The sequence below is a fragment of the Manis javanica genome, chromosome 11, assembly GCF_040802235.1.
Source record: "Manis javanica isolate MJ-LG chromosome 11, MJ_LKY, whole genome shotgun sequence".
NCBI lineage: Eukaryota > Metazoa > Chordata > Mammalia > Pholidota > Manidae > Manis > Manis javanica.
In genome coordinates, this window is record NC_133166.1 from 24,711,366 (window position 1) to 24,730,866 (window position 19,501).

Below are 19,501 nucleotides of genomic sequence, written 5' to 3' on the forward strand. Positions count from 1 at the left end.
GCCAAAAGATAACAGTTTCAACAAATTTTTCTGGAAGATTAGATCATTATCATGCAAGAAACTGCACTTTGACTCTGATCATGCACCATATGCAGAACATTAACTCAAAATGAATCATAAAACTTTAATGTAAGAGCTAAAATTATAAAACTTCTAGAAAATGTAAGATAAATATTGAACCTGAGCTTGGCAAAGATTTCCACAAGTATTAGACAAATATGAAAAAATGTAAAAAAATTAACAGATCACACATAACCGATTTTAAATGTTCTGTTCTTCAAAAGTCACTTATGCAAATGAAAGGCATGCTAGTGTCAGAGACAAAAATCTTACAAAAATTATCTCCATCAGAGGACTTGAATCTAGTATATACAAAAACCTTTACAACTCAGTCATTCAGTTGGAAGTGAAACAAAATAGATTTGGGCAAAATATTTCAATATTTCAATTGTGTTTTCATCAAGAAAGATAAAAAGATATCAGATAAGCACATGAAAGGATGTTCACCATCAACAGTTATTAGGTATATGAACATTTAGAAAACAATGTGGTAAGAGTGCACACACCTAGGAGGGTGGCTAACATGAGAGAGACTGAACATACCAAGTGTTGGCAACCATGTGGAGGATCTGGGGCTCTCATTCACTGTATGTAGGAGTGTAATATGACACAGCTACTTTGGAAAACAGATGAACTGTAAGTTCAAAAGTTAAATATATAGCCCAGCCATTCCACCTCTCAGTATTTATCCAAGAAAATGAAAACATATATCCACATACAGAAAAAATACAAATGACTTTGGTAGCTTTGTGAGTGGAAACAAAGTAAGTAGACAACAACAGGTAAATGGTTAAGTAAGTAGTGGTATGTCCATGTACTGGAGTACAGGTCATCAGGAAAACGGGATGGTGTACTGATGCACATGCCAGCATAGATAAATATAAAAGTAGTTATCCTGAGTAAAAGAAGCCAGATGACAAAAACAAAATTTATATAAAACCCAAGAAATTGCAAACCAACTTATGGTGACATGCAAATCAGTGATTGGCTGATGATAGGGAAAGGGCAAGGAAACATGAAAAGTGAATATATGAGATTAATAAGGTATTAGGAAACTGAGGAAATTGCTGTCCTTTGCCTCCTGCCTTGTTTTTGGTGTTTTGCTTCCACTCTTGGGCACTCCTTTGCTTCTAGAACCATCATCTCAATTTCTGCCGTTATCTTCACACAGTGCTATCCCCATGCACACGTCTGTTTCTTTGATATCATTTTTTGTAAGGACACTAGTCAGATTGGATAAGGGGCCCACCCTATTCCACCATGACCTAATTCTTACTTAATTTATCACATCTGCAATGACTCTGTTTCCAAATAAGTTCACATTCTGAGGTACAGGAGACTAGGACTTCAGCATAATTTTGGGTGACACAATTCATCTGAGAATGACTAAACCCAAAATGTCATTCATAGTTGAGGGCAGAGAATTTTTCAGTCATATGAAGATTTTGAAACTATACTGCTTACTCATCCTACCTTTAGAACTTAAAATGGACGTGTTCCAGGAAAACTATGGCTCTATCTGAAATGGGAAGACTTGAGGAATGAGGAATAGTGTATCCCAAACAGGAGAGTAGTAAAAAGTATTCTCAGTGAGGCACAGGAAAAACAACCAGTTCAGATAGGAGATGCAAAGTTGGAGCCACTGGGAGGGAGGTCTCCTGGAAAAGTAATTAAATCTGTATCTGTTGTGATATTTTACATAGAACATTGCTGAAAAGATAATCCAATGTCTTAGTTATTAAAGGGCATTTGCTGCCTCTTACAGCAATAAAAATATTGGTTTGGTTTTATAAGAGTTGTTAAAAGAGTGTCACTAAAGACAAAGTTTGTTTTTATATTTGCTGTTGAGATTTGTGTCTCATCTTGACCCTAAACCCTCCATACACCTAAGATATCTTTTTGCAGTTCTCAAGGTCAGATGTGTCCTGGTTCATAATCACAGACAACGAAAGGTGTCTTTAAGCAAATGTCTTAAGACTGAAATAGATTATGTGTAAAGACCTGATTGGACCAAAGGGAATATTTCATTGTACATGTACAGGGAAACAAAAACTGTGAATCTGCAGGAAATAGCTTTAATGATTGTTTACAATGATGGAGAAGATTGGCAAGGCCACATGAAAAAGGCCACTATTTCTCATACTTTGTATTCAATGCTTCATTTCTTAAACCTAACTGCTGTCTTCAGGAAGTTTCAGAAAACTTCACACTGTAGTAAAGTAATAAAATTCTTACAATCCAAAAATAATCACATTCTTATAGAATCCATATGACATATGCATTATTGATTATAAAATTAGTGACAAGACTATTATACATCATTAGTGATTTCAGAAGAAAAATAGCCATAGAGTTGGTAGTGATTGGTGATTCATAAATCTGCTTTGCATGAGTATCTATGGAGTTATTCTTGTGAGCTGAATCTAAATAGTAATAATAAGAAAACAAGCTATAATTGACTACTTACTATGTACAAGACAGTGTTCTAAATGCCTCAGAGACCTTCAATTTACATTTCGAATCTACCCAATAAGGAAAGTCCTACTTTGATTCCCATTTTATAGTTAAGGAAACTGAAGCATAGAAATGACACCGTAAGTCACCCAGTCACACAGCTAGCATGTGGCAAAGCCAGGACTTTGAACACAAGAAGTCTGACTGAAGAACTGAAATTTAGTCACTCATCAACAGGACTGAAAATTTGGACATGTGAAATTGTGGTGCTGGTGGTAGGGAATTCACTTACAAAATGTACAAAACTGTGTGCAAAAAGGGTCCTGGATCTATGTCCTTTGTACTAATCAGGGGTCATAGCAAGTATATGTTTTGAAACTTGCATTTGAACAATTATTGAGTAGCTGATAACCAACTAGCCTCTTGATAGAAATGTCTAAACAACTAAACAAAATACTCCCTTGGGATTTTTCTGTTTCTGGAGTAGAATCTAAAAGTTTGTGAGCAGTCTCTGAGGACTCAATCCTAGAGCTCTGTGTAAATTGAGATTAAAGTGGAATGTATTCTTAGAAATATCCCTGAGGTACTCGAGCCTAATATAAACGTGCCCTCTGTGCACTGCTCAGAAACAGGAATAGGTGCTGCTCTGCTTGATGCTATGTGTGCATCTTGATTCCTGTGGAAGAAAGAGGTGAATTAGCTGCTGATTTCTGCTGGAGAGGTGTGGCATACAATGGAGAGAAACACGGACAGAGCAGGCTGACAGCTGGACCATGTGGCCAGCCTGCAACATTCAGGAAAAAGAAGTATGTTTTAAAATGGTGATTAGGTTATCTTTAAAATCTCTCAGAAAGATCCAAGGCATTTAATATCATCCTGTCCATTACATTGGATGAAATAAGTTTCTGTGGCAGTAGGAAGGAATGAGGTAGCTGAGACCTACTACTGAGACTGGGCTCCTAGTGTTACTCCAAAATAGGTGCCAGGGACTCTGCAGGCTTGGCACCGGCCATCAGCTTTCTACTAGGCAACGTTTTTTTTTTTTTTAGCTGGACAGGGCATCTATGTTTTTCTAGAACACAAATAAATGCACCTTGTAGACATTGTCCCCTCTCTTGGACTGAACTCACAAACAATAGAGTTCATTTTTTTCATCTTGGTATGTTTTCTATAGTGGAAGGTAAAGATAATTTAAAAATGGTAAGAAACTGAAGCTAAGACAAGGACAAAACCAGGATTTCTGTGCTTTAGATTTTATCACCACTGCTGTACCACCAACCCCACGGTAAGTGTCTTTACCTCATCCTGCATGTTTTGATCCATTCTGTAGCATTTTGAAGGCATTCCCTAGGTATCTTTCTCCATTCCCTTTATATCAGTAGAAAAGTCTCTATTGAGACACTGCTATCCCAGACAGCTATAAAAATACTCTCTAGTTCCAAAACCATCTGAGGCTTTTAGGGTTTCCTACCTAGATTTCCTGTGTCTTGAACTGGTAGGAGGAGTAACCAAGCAAGTGCTGGCTCCATAGCAGTGGTAAAATTAACTCGGGTGAATTAACAGGTGATCTGAGAATACCTGATGTGCTGTGAAAAGTGAACAAAAGTGTGTTTTAAACATTATGATTGTCTAAGTACGCATTAGACAACTCTCTTTTTCCCTTTCCCAATGGATGCTCTATGCAGCCTGTAAAACATGAACAGTGGCTGTTTCTGCTCCTGGCCAGGCACCTCCAGGGGCCAATGCTTGTCTGGAACACGTGACTCTGCCTGATAATCTTATTTGGTGTCTGTGAGAAGCTACTGAGCTTAGTCAGAGCTTTTACATACTTATGGCTAAGTCAGTGAATTAGTCAGAAGAATTCAGGATTTGATTGTGATTGCTTGTGCACCTGCCTCTATGATTTATTCTCATGGATTTCCTAATGGTAGTTCTGACTGCCTCTGTAGTATATCATCTTTATCCCATGTGTAATCTGGACGTTTCCACATCACTCCCCAGAGAGTGTATGAACTTGGCTTGGTCAAACTCTGAGTGTGACGTTGGTTTGGTCTATCAAATGGTATAGTGATGATTCAATATATGTCCCTCAATAACAGGTGCCCTCATTAGCAAACATGATATCAACTCTGATGGAACATAGAACTAGCAGCTGACATACCATCTCCTCCCTGACATCTCTTCTGAGCACCCCCTGCCCCTCTCTCACTCTTCACTCTACAGGAGAAGCAGCTTCACTTCATTTGACCAGTGACAGGATGATACACCACAACAGGAGCAGTTTACACCCAACCACGTTTTTCCTCATTGGAATCCCAGGTCTGGAACGTATCCACGCCTGGATCTCCCTGCCTTTCTGCTCTGTTTACCTTGTGGCTTTAGTGGGAAATGCCACAATTCTGCTAGTCATCAAGACGGAGCAGACCCTCCGGGAGCCCATGTTCTACTTTCTGGCCCTCCTTTCCACGACTGATCTGGCCCTTTGTACAACCGCTGTGCCCCGCATGCTGGGCATCCTCTGGTTTGATGCCCATGAGATTAACTTTGGAGCTTGTGTGGCCCAGATGTTTCTGATCCATGCGTTCACTGGCATGGAGGCTGAGGTCTTACTGGCCATGGCTTTTGACCGGTATGTGGCCATCTGCGCTCCTCTCCACTACACGACTATCTTGACGTCCCGGGTGCTGTTGGGCGTCACCATGTGCATTGTAATTCGTCCAGTCCTGCTTACATTTCCCATGATTTATCTCATCTACCGGCTACCCTTCTGCCAGGCTCGCATAATAGCTCATTCTTACTGTGAGCACATGGGCATTGCAAAACTGTCCTGTGGAAACATCCGTATCAATGCCATCTATGGGCTCTTTGTGGTCTCTCTCTTCCTTCTGAATCTGGTCTTTATCGGCATCTCCTACATTTACATTCTCTGCTCTGTCTTTCGCCTCCCGTCGTGGGAAGCCCGGCTCAAAGCCCTGAACACGTGTGGCTCCCATGTTGGGGTCATGTGTGTTTTCTATGTTCCCTCGGTCTTCTCCTTCCTCACCCACCGATTTGGGCACAACATACCACGCTATATTCACATTCTTGTCGCCAACCTGTACCTGGTGATCCCCCCTTCACTGAACCCCGTCATTTATGGTGTACGGACCAAGCAGATACAAGAGCAAGTGCTCCGTGTCTTTTCTAAAAAATAAGACACCTACCCTATTCTTTATTCAGGATTTTGATCCATCTAGGAAGACTGGTGTGTTCTTGCCTTTACAAATATCTTGTGGTCCTAACCTGTTGCTGCCAGATTGCAATGCAAGTGTATTTGTTCCAAGCTCCTAGGTAATGGATTTGGATTTGGGGACTTGGGGCAACATCTTTGGATCTCAAGTTCAAAGGCTGTTGGCCTGTACTGCAAGGGGTTTGTGTGACCTGTGTCTGCCTGTCTGCATTCAGAATCCTTGATAGCATTAGGCTGTTTCTTTTCTGGTGAAAGAATATATTATATTGGGTCTGTGTGCTAGGCAATTTAAAAAAATGTGGTACTGGTTTTGGACCCTGTACTTCAGGCATTCATTCACTCATTCACATATTCATTTAAATATTCATTTAATTTATTTTGTGTTTATTGTATGTCTTAAGTCATTCTAATTGTTAAGGATAAATCACTGAATCAAACTGACACAAATGTCTGGCCTAGCAGAGCTTGCATTCTGTTGTGCTCTTAAAAATGAGCTAAGCTCATGCATTCAAAAAAATCATTGTCAAATCTGTCACTTGAAGTGAATAACTGCCAAACATGTAAGAGTCAGTGGAATGATGGCCAAAAGAAACATATGATTTCAAAACTCTTTCTCACTAACACTGATAGTTCTCATTTTCAGGCCCACAGGATAAGTATGGTCTGTTATTGAATCACAGATAGTATACGTGATGCATGCTGGCCTTTGCCTATCACATTACTGAGTTTTGTTTTCTCAAAGTACATTTGACCCTAAAATACTCCATCCCCAAACCCAAGCTTCTCACCCTAAACCCATGATCTATCCCTAATTCCTCCACTGACTTTAATGTACAAGCTGTCAACCGACCTATAAATAGTCACGTTTTCACCTGTGACTGAAGGCTTTCAATCCGTTCAACAATGAGATTTTCCCAAAGACCAAGCAATGACCTTTTGCATCATAAAAACGGTCACATTGCTTTATGTTAAATAGTACATATTTTCTTTTTCAGACTTAAAGAAAAAAGTAAAAATATAACAAATATCTTTGTTCTACAACTCATGAATTAATGAGTTTAAACATTGTACTCATCTCACAGAGAGTGCTTAATAAAAATATGTATTAAATTAAAGTTGAAGTTATCTTCAACACTGCACCAACAGTTTCTCTTTTATTTTTCCAGGGGCAAAAATACATCATGTATTTTTCTGACATTACAGTATAGAAATTTTTATTTTACAGCCAATTGCAGTATTTTATTTAAATAACTTGTTATTAATTTGTATGGATTGACATGTTTTATATTTTATTTTATAATATTGATCATATTAGGTATTCATTTATTAATAGATTTTCATGTTATTTTTTTTAATTAGAATATTTGCTGCATAGCTCCATTTATTTCTTGGTATGTTTTTAGGTAATTTATCCTGGTTTTATAATTTGAGGTAGAATTTTTGGGTAGCAGGATTTTAATAAATCAGAACACACTTCTTGCTTTTTGATCTTTGTTTTTGATTACTTTAAAAATTTTTCACATTTACTAATATTTCCTTTTTTCTAAGTTGCATGATTTCATAACTTTACTTTGTTTCCTAACATTAGTTAGTGGAATATTAGTTTTCTAATTATACTAATTTGTAACTATCCTACTTTAAGCAAAACAACATTTTAGTCCTATTTTGCCTTTCCTTGTTTTTCTTGGACAGCTTGAGAGCAAGATGGAATTGTCTGGAACTGTATTTCAAGGTTAAAAAATTTTTTTGAAATGACCATGTTTATTTGATCATATGTATTTTCTATCATTTATTTCTGCAACAAATCTTTATGAATGTCTTCTTGCTCTGGGGTTAGCAATCTTCATGGAGAATATATGTATTCAGCCCATCCTGATGGTGACCACAACCTCATATGTTCTGGTAATAATTATATTTCATGCCTACATATGTCTTCATTTGCCCTCTTGTTTGAATATTAGATTTAAAAAATTATGGAATTTTTGGAATAGTACTGTTAATGAGCTTTCTGAACTTGTCCAGTTTTTTTTCTTGCCACTAATACTGTTAATAAAACACATGATGCCATTCATGCTTTCAATCTTTCGAAAGGAATTTTTTCTCTGTTTCTTGGAAATGGTCTTAACTTGGATATTCTGAAATTTCATTATATTGAGTCTAGTCTTATAAATTTTTTGAAAAGTCATGTTCAGCATTCAGTCAGTCCCTATATTCTTATGCTATGTATATAGACTATGCATTTATTACTTCTAGATTACAGACTTATTTCTTTAAATATTTCTCTAAAATTTTTTCCATATTCTTTTGTAAATACTTTATTGTATTTTAATTATCTTTTCTTCCATCACCTTATCTACTTTGCTGTGGTCTTGAAAATACATCCATCTATTCTTAAAAGTCACAATTTTTTATTTTCAGTAGTTTTTAGTCTATTCTTCAGTTCGCACATCTTTCAACACTTAAATTTTCAATGTTCAATCTTTTTCAAAGAAGAAAACTGTTTTCTTCATGATTGTAATTATTTCTTTCTCTTTCTCCCCTTCTCTCTCATGACTCATCTCTTTAAAGTTGCTAACTACATGTATTTATAACCCTAAAGTGGTTTAGTTTTAACTCTATTTCACGCAGTTTCTTTTTATATCATGAACTCTTTTTTTAATTTTGTAGATAATCTGAAAGTTTGGTGACTTTTTACTGTGAGTTTTTCTTTCCATTGTGATTTCTTGCTGAGCTTGTCAAAGATCCTGGCCAAGCAGCCTTTGCAGAAAGGGTTTCTTAGGCAGCACATTCTCACGTGGAGATTTGCATGCAGGAAGCTTACTCAGGTATTTATGGTAGGCAGAATAATACCTCCTTAAAGATGTCCAAATCCTAATCTCCAGAATTTGTGAATATGTTAAGTTTCTTGGCAAAGAGGAATTAAGGTTGCAGATGGAGTTAAGGTTGTTCATCACCTGACTAAGTTAGGGAGAGTATCCTGGATTATCCAGATGGGTCCAATGTAATAATAAGGGGTCCATAAGCATGGACAATGGAAGCAGAAGAATTTGAGTCAGAGTGAGGCAGGTGATAGTAGGATAGGACTCAGGCAGATAAAGTTCAGGACCCATGTAAGTTTCAAAAGCCCAGGTCCAACTCAGCCATTTAAATAGACATCAGATGCTCTGACTGGTTTTGCCCTATGGAAACGAAGCATTGTATTTCCAGCCAGTCAAAAGTGTGTTGTGATGTCATTCGTTCAGTTCTCTATTAGGTCCAAGGGAGGTAGGATTGGGATTTCTCCTCTCAGGAGTCAAAATAAACTCCAGACACCAGAGCCTTGATGGTGTCCTCTCTTGGAGCCCTTCCTGAATAGCAGTAGCTTTGTCTTTTCACTCATTAAAAGAGCTTTGCTGGTTGCTCTGTACTCTTGTCTGCTGGCTTCATTCTTCTTTGCCTCAGAAACACACAATCCTGAGAACTGTGTTCCGGCTGGTAACAAGAGAAGGAGATACGACAACAAAAACAAGGTCAGAGAAATACCATGTGAGAAGGACTCAACACTTTATTGCTGAAAATGAATGGCTTTGAAAATGAAGAGACCAAGAAGTTAAGGAAAGTGGATAGCCTATCAAAGATAGACATTCTTCCCCAGTGTCTCCAGAAAGGAATGCTGATCTGTTGGCAACTTGATTCTAGCCAGTGAAAAATTCATCAGTCTCTAATAAACATAACTGTAAGATAATAATTTTATGTTGATTTAAGGCACTAAATTTCTGGTAATTTGCTACAGCAGCATTAGAAAATTGATACAGCTTTACTCTCAAGATCCACACATGGGTGAAGTGGATGAAGAAAGGGGGAGAAAATGACTTATGGTGAAATGGCAACAAAAGTGTCAGCCAGATGTTTATACAGAGCTCTCTAGAGCTGCAGTGGCCCTTCACAGTTGTCCTGAATTGGGGTGAATTGGGTAGCTTTTATAGTGTTTCACCAACCTGTCATAATGGGGCCTTCCCCGGGCTACTGGTGGCTCATTAGGCAAGAGAAGAGCCAAAGAGGGACTCAGCTAAGGGCCTCAGTCACATTCCCAGTAGCTGGAGTAATGAGTACTTCAGATCTGAAAGGATGATATAGATGACACGCTGGCATTCACTATAAAACCCAACGAGGTTTGGAGTTTGTGTAGCGGAGACACTACTGTGTAATTCCACCTAATTCTTTAGGAATTTGCCTTCTGTTTCTCCTTGCCTCTGGCTGGAAAACCTCAAGACAGAGAAACATTCTTATCCCTTCCTGTCTTTGAAATTTAACTACCCTTTGTGTTCAGAGGCATATGCGAGGTTGCTTGTTCTTGCCCTTAAATAATTGTTCCTATTGAAGTTACATATATGTTAGTTGCTTATTTCCAATATCAATTTTAATATATCTAAAGCTTCTTTGGGGGACTGAAAATAATTACACAGACTGCCATCTTGAAAACAGAGACTGTCAACATTATTTTTTAAAAGCATGAGGAACCAAGTTTTTAGCATATCCTATTTGACGATAAATCTCTGAGGTAAATTTTTTTTGGTAAGAATTCCCTTATGATAGTTGCAACTGTTAAATTGTTGTATGGTCATTATTTAAACATGTTAAGCTCCATAAATTAGAATGAGAGGAAATAATGTTATCTGTAGTACAATGACCCCAAAACATTTTGACACTATGATGCTATTTCAAAACATGTTCTGTATGAGTACTTATTTTGTTAGACTTTTATTTTGTTTTATACATTTCATGTACATTTGTAAATAAAACTATGCACATTATGAATAGATTACTAATGCACTTTTATTGCAATGGAGCATAATAATATCTTTGAGTAAATAGACTGTTTTGTCCATTTAAGTGTTTATTTTGCTTTTGCAATCATGCAAAGCAGTTTAATACAAATGTTTGTACACAAAGCTCATTCTATGCTTTGAAAGAGATAATATAATTATTAAACATTTCCAACTATCTTTCTTCATTTAAATCCATTTAAAAATTTCTGTCATTTTCTATCAGTTCCTAATAATCCTTTAACATTTCTTGTTGTACAAGTCAGCTAACAATGAAATTTGTCAGTTTTTGTTTATCTTGAAATATTTTCTGAATAGACATTAAAAATGTAAAGAAATTGAACTACTAACCAGATATTTCCCACAGTGAATCCAGTTCCAAATATCCTCTTGTCAAATATCTTTAAAGAGGAATTCATATCTCACAACACTGCACATAAGCTTCCAAATCATATGAGTAGGAAATATGTCCCAGTTCATTTTATGAGGCTGATATTAAGCTGATATCCAAACTAGACAAAGATACTACACAAAAGATAACTATAAAGCAATTCCTCTTATGAATACAGACACAAAATACTCAATATAATACCAGCAAACTTAATCTAGCAGTGTACAGAGAATATTACATCATAATTAAGTGGAATTTATCTAAGAATTTCATCATTGATTTAACATGGTAAAATCAAGGTATTACACCAAATTAATTTTAAATAAAGGATTAAAACATGTGATCATCTTCACAGAGGCCAGGAAAAGGTTTAACAAAAATGATATGCTTTCATGATAAAACTCAGAAACTAAAATTAAAATGGACTTCCTCAACCTGAGAAAGACCATCTACAAAAATCCCAAACTTGTAGTACAATTGATGGTTGAAGATTGAATGTTTCCTCTCTTAGATTAGGGACAAGACAAGAATGTATGCTTTTGCCACTTCTATTCAACGTTGTAGCCAGGGAAAGAGATAAGAAAAAAGAAAACAAAATGAAGAGCATTCATATTGGAAAGGAATACATATAAATATATCCACTAGCATATAACATAGTTCTGTATGTAGGAGAACCCTAAAAGCCCACAATAAAACTGTTACAACTAATTAATGACATCACCAAGTTATAAGATACAAGGATAATATATAAAAATGAGCTGTATTGCTATACACTATCAGTACAATCTGAAGTTTAAATTTAAGAAAACATTTCCATTAACAGTAGAATAAAAGCAATAAAATGTTTTAAAATAAGTTTAAATAGATAAACTTAAGAATTTATCTTAAGAATTTATCTTAGGATAAACTTAAGAATTTCACACTGAAAACTACAAAGTATTATTGAAAGAAATGTAAAAGGATTTAAATAAATAGATATTCCATGTTTATAGATACGAAGGCTTAAGATTGTTAAGACTGCAATACTCACCAAACTGATCCACATAGCCAAATACAGTTCTACCTGCTATTTGTGTGTGTGTGTGTGTGTGTGTGTGTGTGTGTGTGTGTGTGTGTGTGTTTAGAAACTACAAGCTAAATCTAAAATCCATATCGAAATTTCAGGAACTAAGAGTAGCCAAACAATGTTGAAAAATAATAAAGTTGAGGGATTAACTGTCTGATCTCAAAACTTAATCCAAATCTACAATAACCAGGACATAAGTGTACTACTTACATAAGGATACTCATAGATAAAGTGTAAAATAACTGACATTCAAGAAATAAATCCTCATATTTATGGCCAATTGATTTTTGATGAGTGTGTCAAGACAGTTCAATGGAGAAAGAATAGTCTTTTCAACAAATGGTGCTGGGACAACTGAATATCCACATGTAAAGAATAAAGTTGGACCTTTACATCACATGAAAAATTGATTAAGAACTGATTAAAGTGTCATATCTTAGAGCTAACATTGTGAAATTTGTAGGAAATGAAGTAAGAGTAATCTTCATGATTCAGGAGTACACCCAAGGTGTTCCTGCTTTGCTTTGTTTTGTTTCCGGATATGACACAGAAACCACAACTAATAAAAGGAAAGCTTTGATTAATTAAACTTTTTCTAAATTGAAAGATTTCATGTTTCAAAGGACACCATTATGACACTGAAAATAGAGTACACATAATGGGAGAAGATACTTGCACATCATGTATCTGATAAGGGATTTATTAAGAATATTAATAAAGAACCTTTACAACCCAATATTTAAAAGACAAATAATCCAACTAAAATGGCCAAAGGACTTAAGCAGATATTTCTCCAAAGAACACATAAAATGGCACAGAAGCATATGAAAATACTTTCAATATCATTAGACATTAGGGGATTGCAAATACAAGTCACCATGAGATAACATTTCAAAAACACTGGACTGGCCAAGTATTTTAAAAAGCAGCCAATCACGTGTTGGTGAGGATGTGGAGAACTGGAATCCTCAACTATTTGTGGTGGGATTATAACATGGTGCAGGCACTTTGGAAAAGAGTTTGTTCCCCAAAATGTTTCAAATAGACTCACCATACTGTTACCAGGCAGCGGATTGTGGAGCTCCTCAGTTCTTGCCTTCTCAAAGGAAAGAATTCAGTTGAGAGGCCCAATAAAGAGTTAAAGCTGCAGAAGGTTTTTTATTTAGCAGAGCGAAAGGGAAGCCTCACTCCAAATGCCCCACAGACAGCGGAGTGGCTGACCCTGAGGGTGCACAGCAGCCCCCCACTCCCACACCCCCGGTGTTACGCTGTGTCTTTCCATGGGTTTATTTTGTTTCCTCCCTCTCACTTTGTCATTCTCACACCACCCTTTGGACCCTCCGTGGTTCCTCCCCTCCAGCCTCTTTGTGCAAGTTTGTGCTCCTTATTTTTCCATGAACCCCTAAGTGAGACCCTGGTGGGGCCCAAACTGCAAGGCGAATGATATGATGGCCTCAGGGTTATTAGTGGATAAGATTTTCCTTAAGTACTCATGCTCCAAAATTGGGACTGTCCCAGTGACCTGTATCTTTTGCTTATAAGTTTGTGCTGAACTGCAGAAGTGGATTCGTTTAAGAGACACAGGGCTGTCTCTGAGCCGAGACTGGGTGGTCCGACTTCTTCCTTTCTCCCCTCCTACTCAAGTCTATCTAACTGCCCGCTCCAACACTATGATCTAGCAGTTCCTCCATGAGATATGTACCCAAGAGAATTTCAAACATACTTCCAGAAAAACTTGTACATAGCATAATAGTCCATAATAGTTCCCAAATGGAAACAACCCAAATGCCCATTACTGATGAATGCATAAATGAAACACATCATATTCACACAATGGAATATCACTTGGGCATAAAAGGGATTAAGTACTGATATATGCTGCAAACTGAATGGACATTGAAAACAGTATGCTGTGTGAGAGAAATCAGACACCAAAGGCAATGTATTTTGTGATTCCATTTGTATGAAATGTCCAGGATAGGCAAATCACAGGGACAGAATGTAGATTAGTGGTTTCCATTGACTATAGGGATGGGGCACGAGGGAATGGGCAAGGGGCAAAAGGTTCCTTGGCAGCAACGAAACATTTCAGAATCATACAGTGTAATTAATGGTGTCACACCTGTATGAACATGCTGAAAATCATTGAATTGTGTACTTTAAATGGGTAATTTTCATTGTATGTGAATTCTATCTTGATAAAGCTGTTATTTAAAAAATAATACATAGTGTATGATTTTATTCACACAAATCATCTAGAATCTAAACTCATGTGTAATGACAGGAAGCAGATGACTGACTGGATATTGGGCAGGAATGGACAGGAGGGGAGGGTCACAAGTGGCATCAGAATACGCTTGTGTGTGATGGATCATCCCAACTGTGGTGATGGCTGCATAGGTATATACATACGCCAAAACTTCTCAAATTGAACAAATTATTGTATGTCAATGACACATCAGAAAGTCATTGAAAATTTCAAATATAAAAGTTTAAAAATTATTTTAAAATAAAAACACTCAGAAGAGGAAGTGCCAACTCCTCATCTATGCATTTTCAGGTACGTATGTAGTTACCTGTGTATGTATTATAATACATACCTACAAGAGGCTTATAAGAGGCTTCTGGAACCTTCAATAGGCTTGTTGAAACATAGGATAAGATCAAGATCCAAGCACAGAAAAAGACCCAAAGGAGAAAAGTCTATTTATATCATAGACTTGGAACCAGAGGTTTGGGTTCAAAATCCATCTTCGGTACTTTCTAGATGCATTGCCTTTGGGAAGTTGCTACATTTTTCAGTAGCTCAAGTTTTGCATCTGTATTATGGAAATCAGCAAAGTATCTATATCATTGGGCTGTTCTGAAGATAAAGTAGTTTAAGATGCAGGAAGACCTTTGAACTTCACCTGTGTATTCCTACTTTCATTAGCCTCTTAAAATGTGCCAGGTATTGGTTGTACTGAGTACCTGGTCGTCACTCACCTAATTTATTCCTCCAGATAGCTATGCTATTGGTACTGTTAGCATCCCTAACCTTCCAACTGAGAAAACAGAGACAGAGATGGTTAGTAAATCACTCAAGGTGGCAAAGCTAGTACATGGCAAATCCAGTATTTGAACTGTCAGGTCAACTCCAGGATTAGGTATTTTTTTACCATTTCTCCCTATGGAACTCTGGGATATAGACATGAAACACTGTCAAGAGAGATGATTGAATGGAACAACCATGGACAGAGGACAGTGGGATCAAAGACTCACAGATGTGAATTGTTACAGCTGAGGATTCAATGAACCTGGAACACATGGTCAGGGAAGGGGGACCCTGAGAGCTATGCCTCAAAATGGAGTCTCCAATGCCAGGTTATTTTTTGTTTGAATTTAAGGTACAGATTAAGTTCTATTTTGTCTTACAAAAAAACTCCACAGAATTTGACTGCAAAATTATTGAGAGGAAGATTAAATATATCTATCTTCATGCCATATACATGATGATATTTTTGTGTATTTGCCCCATCTTTGTATATTCCCTATATAAATTCCCATCCATGTCACTTTTTCTTTGGCTTCTGTTTCTCCAAATTAGAGTCTAGGGTTTTGCCAGCAGTCTCAGAGGGCTCAATCCCAGGGCACCATTTATAATAGAAAATTGATTAACTTATATTTTCCAGTGTTACCTGCAGCTAGAGCCTTAATAAAAACTGACTCTCCTTGGACTATAGTAAAAAGGACATAGAGCTTTGCTGCTTGGAGGTTTCCTCATGTCCCTGGGCTGGAGAGGAGAGAAGCACCAAGGATGAATTTTCTTTTGGTTTAGGAGCAAACTGCGGTCAAGTGAGAGAGGGATGATCAAAGGTGGCTGAGAACTGCTGGCCGGAAACCGTACACACCACGCAGCTCAGTTTCTGAATCTAAGGGGGTAGAGACCTTGCAATTTTCAACTGCAGACTGAGTATCCTTAAACACACCTAGAAGGTCCAGGCATTTCAGAGCTACCTGCCAACTGACCATGAAGTTGGTTGATAAACTATAAATTCTGCTTCTGCTGGGGTCTACAGGGAATGAACAAAATGGATTTCTGAAGTGCTGTGAAGGTTTGAGGTGAGTAGTGGCATATTACTGAGAGTTTATTTCCAGATATGAACACAAGGTAGACATCAGGGTGTTTAGGAGTCTTACTCCTGGCCAACATCCTGTTTCTGGGCACGGGTTCTCACCTGCACATTAGCCTTTTTAAAAAATCACAAATAAGGGAGGGATTGCAAAACACAGCTCTGCCCCCTCTCTCTATATATATCTGTGTCTCTTTCACCTAATCTTAGAATGTATGTAACATTTACTTCATTTTTACATCCTGGTATATTTCACATAGCAACGTGGAGCTACACAAAGGATAAAACAGGAGAACGGTGCTCTACCCTAATCTTGATCCTCTCTGCCTCAGGTTGGAGACCCAGAGAAAGGCACTTAATTTCACTAGAGTTTGTGAGTGACTCGTTGCTTCTCCATCATTTTGAAGACATTGCAAAAGCATCCTTCTCTACTTCCTCAGGCAAATACAGAAAGTAATTCTTTCTCCAATTAGAGTGTGTCATTCCATCCAGTTTTGTGCTGCTGACAACTGCCTTCCCCAGTACCATGACCACCTGAACCTTCTGGGTTGCCCTCACCCATATTTCTAGTAACCTGATCACCCAGTACATGTTAGCTCTGTAGCAGTCATAAAAGGAGCAGGTTTCCTCAGAGGCACGGATGTGGAGTGGAGAGGGAATGAAGAATCTTGCAAGTACCAGAGAAACCACCTACACCCCGACACCTAAAAGGAGCTGCTCTGAAATGGGAGATCTTGGGAGAAAAGAGATGTCAATGGAAATATACATAAAGTTTATTATTACCAATATTAATATTATTGTTATTATTGTCTCTTTCAAGCATAGAGGTATGTGACCAATCATATGTGTCCTCCTGGGCAGACATCCTGGGGTGTCTGTGCTTTTGCTTGTGATAATATGTGCCTCTGACATTAGGCTTTATCTTGGCATTTTTTCCAAGTCAATAAATGATGAGTTAAATCATCAGATAATTTCTGCATTTTATAGTTATGTAAATGTCTTGTCCACCTGTGCTTGTGACTTTAGTTTCTATCTTACCTGTCTCCTTGTCCTTTATGACTGAATTTCCACGTGCAAATCTCTGATTTTTCATTTTGCCTCTTCAAACACAAGCTTCATGAAAGGTACAAGACGTACCACTCCTCCTTAATATGAACTTCTCTGTCTTCTAACCCTGCTATGGTCTTAACAAAAAGCAATTCATTTAAAAAAAAATGAGCATTTAATCTGTATAAGAATTAAATTCTACGAAACTTGCTCATTGAAATGTTCATGCCTCAATTTCTTATTTAAAAAATACAATAGTAGGCCATTTCAAATAGCAAAGCTTATCATTTTCACTATATATGGAAATGTTTTTTTTTCTTTATATTTTTATAACCACCTCTTATTCAATATTGTTTTCTCTTTCTACCTCTAGGAATGACACATGCTCCTCTTCTCTCATTTGGAAGGATGCTTTATCAAAATGACAGCAGTTTACACCCAGCCACGTTTTTCCTCATCGGAATCCCAGGTCTGGAAGGTATCCACGCCTGGATCTCCCTGCCTTTCTGCTCTGTTTACCTTGTGGCTTTAGTGGGAAATGCCACAATTCTGCTAGTCATCAAGATGGAGCAGACCCTCCGGGAGCCCATGTTCTACTTTCTGGCCCTCCTTTCCACGACTGATCTGGCCCTTTGTACAACCGCTGTGCCCCGCATGCTGGGCATCCTCTGGTTTGATGCCCATGAGATTAACTTTGGAGCTTGTGTGGCCCAGATGTTTCTGATCCATGCGTTTACTGGCATGGAGGCTGAGGTCCTGGTGGCCATGGCTTTTGACCGTTACGTGGCCATCTGCGCTCCTCTCCACTATATGACCATCATGACGTCCCGGGTGCTGGTGGGCATCAGCTTATACATTGTAATTCGTCCAGTAGTGCTTATACTTCCTATGATTTTTCTCATCTACCGCCTACCCTTCTGCCAGGCTCATATAATAATAGCTCATTCCTACTGTGAGCACATGGGCATTGCAAAACTGTCCTGTGGAAACATCCATATCAATGCCATCTATGGGCTCTTTGTGGTCTCTCTCTTCCTTCTGAACCTGGTCCTTATCGGCATCTCCTATGTTTACATTCTACGCTCTGTCTTCCGCCTCCCGTCGCGGGACGCCCGGCTCAAAGCCCTGAACACATGTGGCTCCCATGTTGGGGTCATGTGTGTTTTCTATGTTCCCTCGGTCTTCTCCTTCCTCACTCACCGATTTGGGCACAACATACCACGCTATATTCACATTCTTGTTGCCAACCTGTACCTGGTGATCCCCCCTTCCCTTAACCCCATCATTTACGGTGTGAGGACCAAGCAGATACGCGAGCGAGTGCTCCGTGTCTTTTCTGCACAGTAGGGCTCTTGCTGGGTTTTTTTACAAAGTACTTTGATCCAGCAAGGAAGATGTGTGTTCTTTCCAGGAAGACTTTTCTCTCTCTAAATTTAGTGCTGTCTCATCACATTCCAGGGGATTTGATCTTGGCTCCTCACTGTTTCTATGATTTGAATCACCTTTGACATAGTTCACGTTCAAGGACTAATTCTCATTTTGTATGTGAGAACTGTGTGTTTTTCTGAGTGACTGGGAATGACCAAGCAATAAGCTTTCCTATAATTACATTGGTTAACATTGCTTTTTACTCCCCATTATAAGTTCTCTGTTTTCTCTCCATTTAACAAAAGCAAGACCAAGGATCATATACCAAATACATTTATTCCCACTACATGGAATTAAATACCATGATTATAATGATGAATTTACCTTAAATGTTATTCTTATTCAAACATATGAGCCATTTAAGTAGAAATGACCTGGAGCTACCATCTCAATCCACTTCCAGTTTTTCTTATCCTCAGATTTAGTAGCTCATGTTCTTGCTTTCTTATATTATGTTTCCTATTTACTGTAATTTCCTCACACCTTCTGAAATTTTCAGTCACATTATCAAAGTCTGATTACCTAAGTTATCTGAGTAATATGAAACATTAACACTTTCCAGTAAGCTCTTTATATATATATTAATTTTTTAAATCACTACTTGTCTTCTCTGTTGTACAGCCCTCCCCTTTCCCCCACACTCCACATTATACATGCTAATCATAGTACCCCCTTTCTTCTTCCCTGCCCTTATCCCTCCCTACCCTCCCATTCTTCCCAGTCTCTTTCCCTTTGGTAACTCTTAGTCCATTCTTGGGTTCTGTGGTTCTGCTGCTGTTTTGTTCCTTCAGCTTTTCTTTTGTTCTTATACTCCACAGATGAGTGAAATCATTTGGTATTTGTCTTCCTCCACTTGGCTTATTTCACTGAGCATAATACCCTCTAGCTCCATCCATGTTGTTGCAAATT

The 19,501-nt window shown here is 37.9% G+C and overlaps 2 protein-coding genes across 2 annotated transcripts; both read left to right on the top strand.

The window, feature by feature from the left end:
- The first annotated feature begins 4,772 nt into the window (after nt 1–4,772).
- On the top strand, nt 4,773–5,708 carry LOC108402749 (olfactory receptor 52J3). The gene has a single exon (XM_037000989.2). The coding sequence runs from the start codon at nt 4,773–4,775 to the stop codon at nt 5,706–5,708; it is 936 nt and encodes a 311-aa protein (XP_036856884.2).
- An 11,864-nt stretch (nt 5,709–17,572) lies between these two features.
- On the top strand, nt 17,573–18,511 carry LOC140844200 (olfactory receptor 52J3-like). The gene has a single exon (XM_073215677.1). It carries the CDS (start codon nt 17,573–17,575, stop codon nt 18,509–18,511), a length of 939 nt encoding a protein of 312 aa, XP_073071778.1.
- Nucleotides 18,512–19,501: the final 990 nt, after the last annotated feature.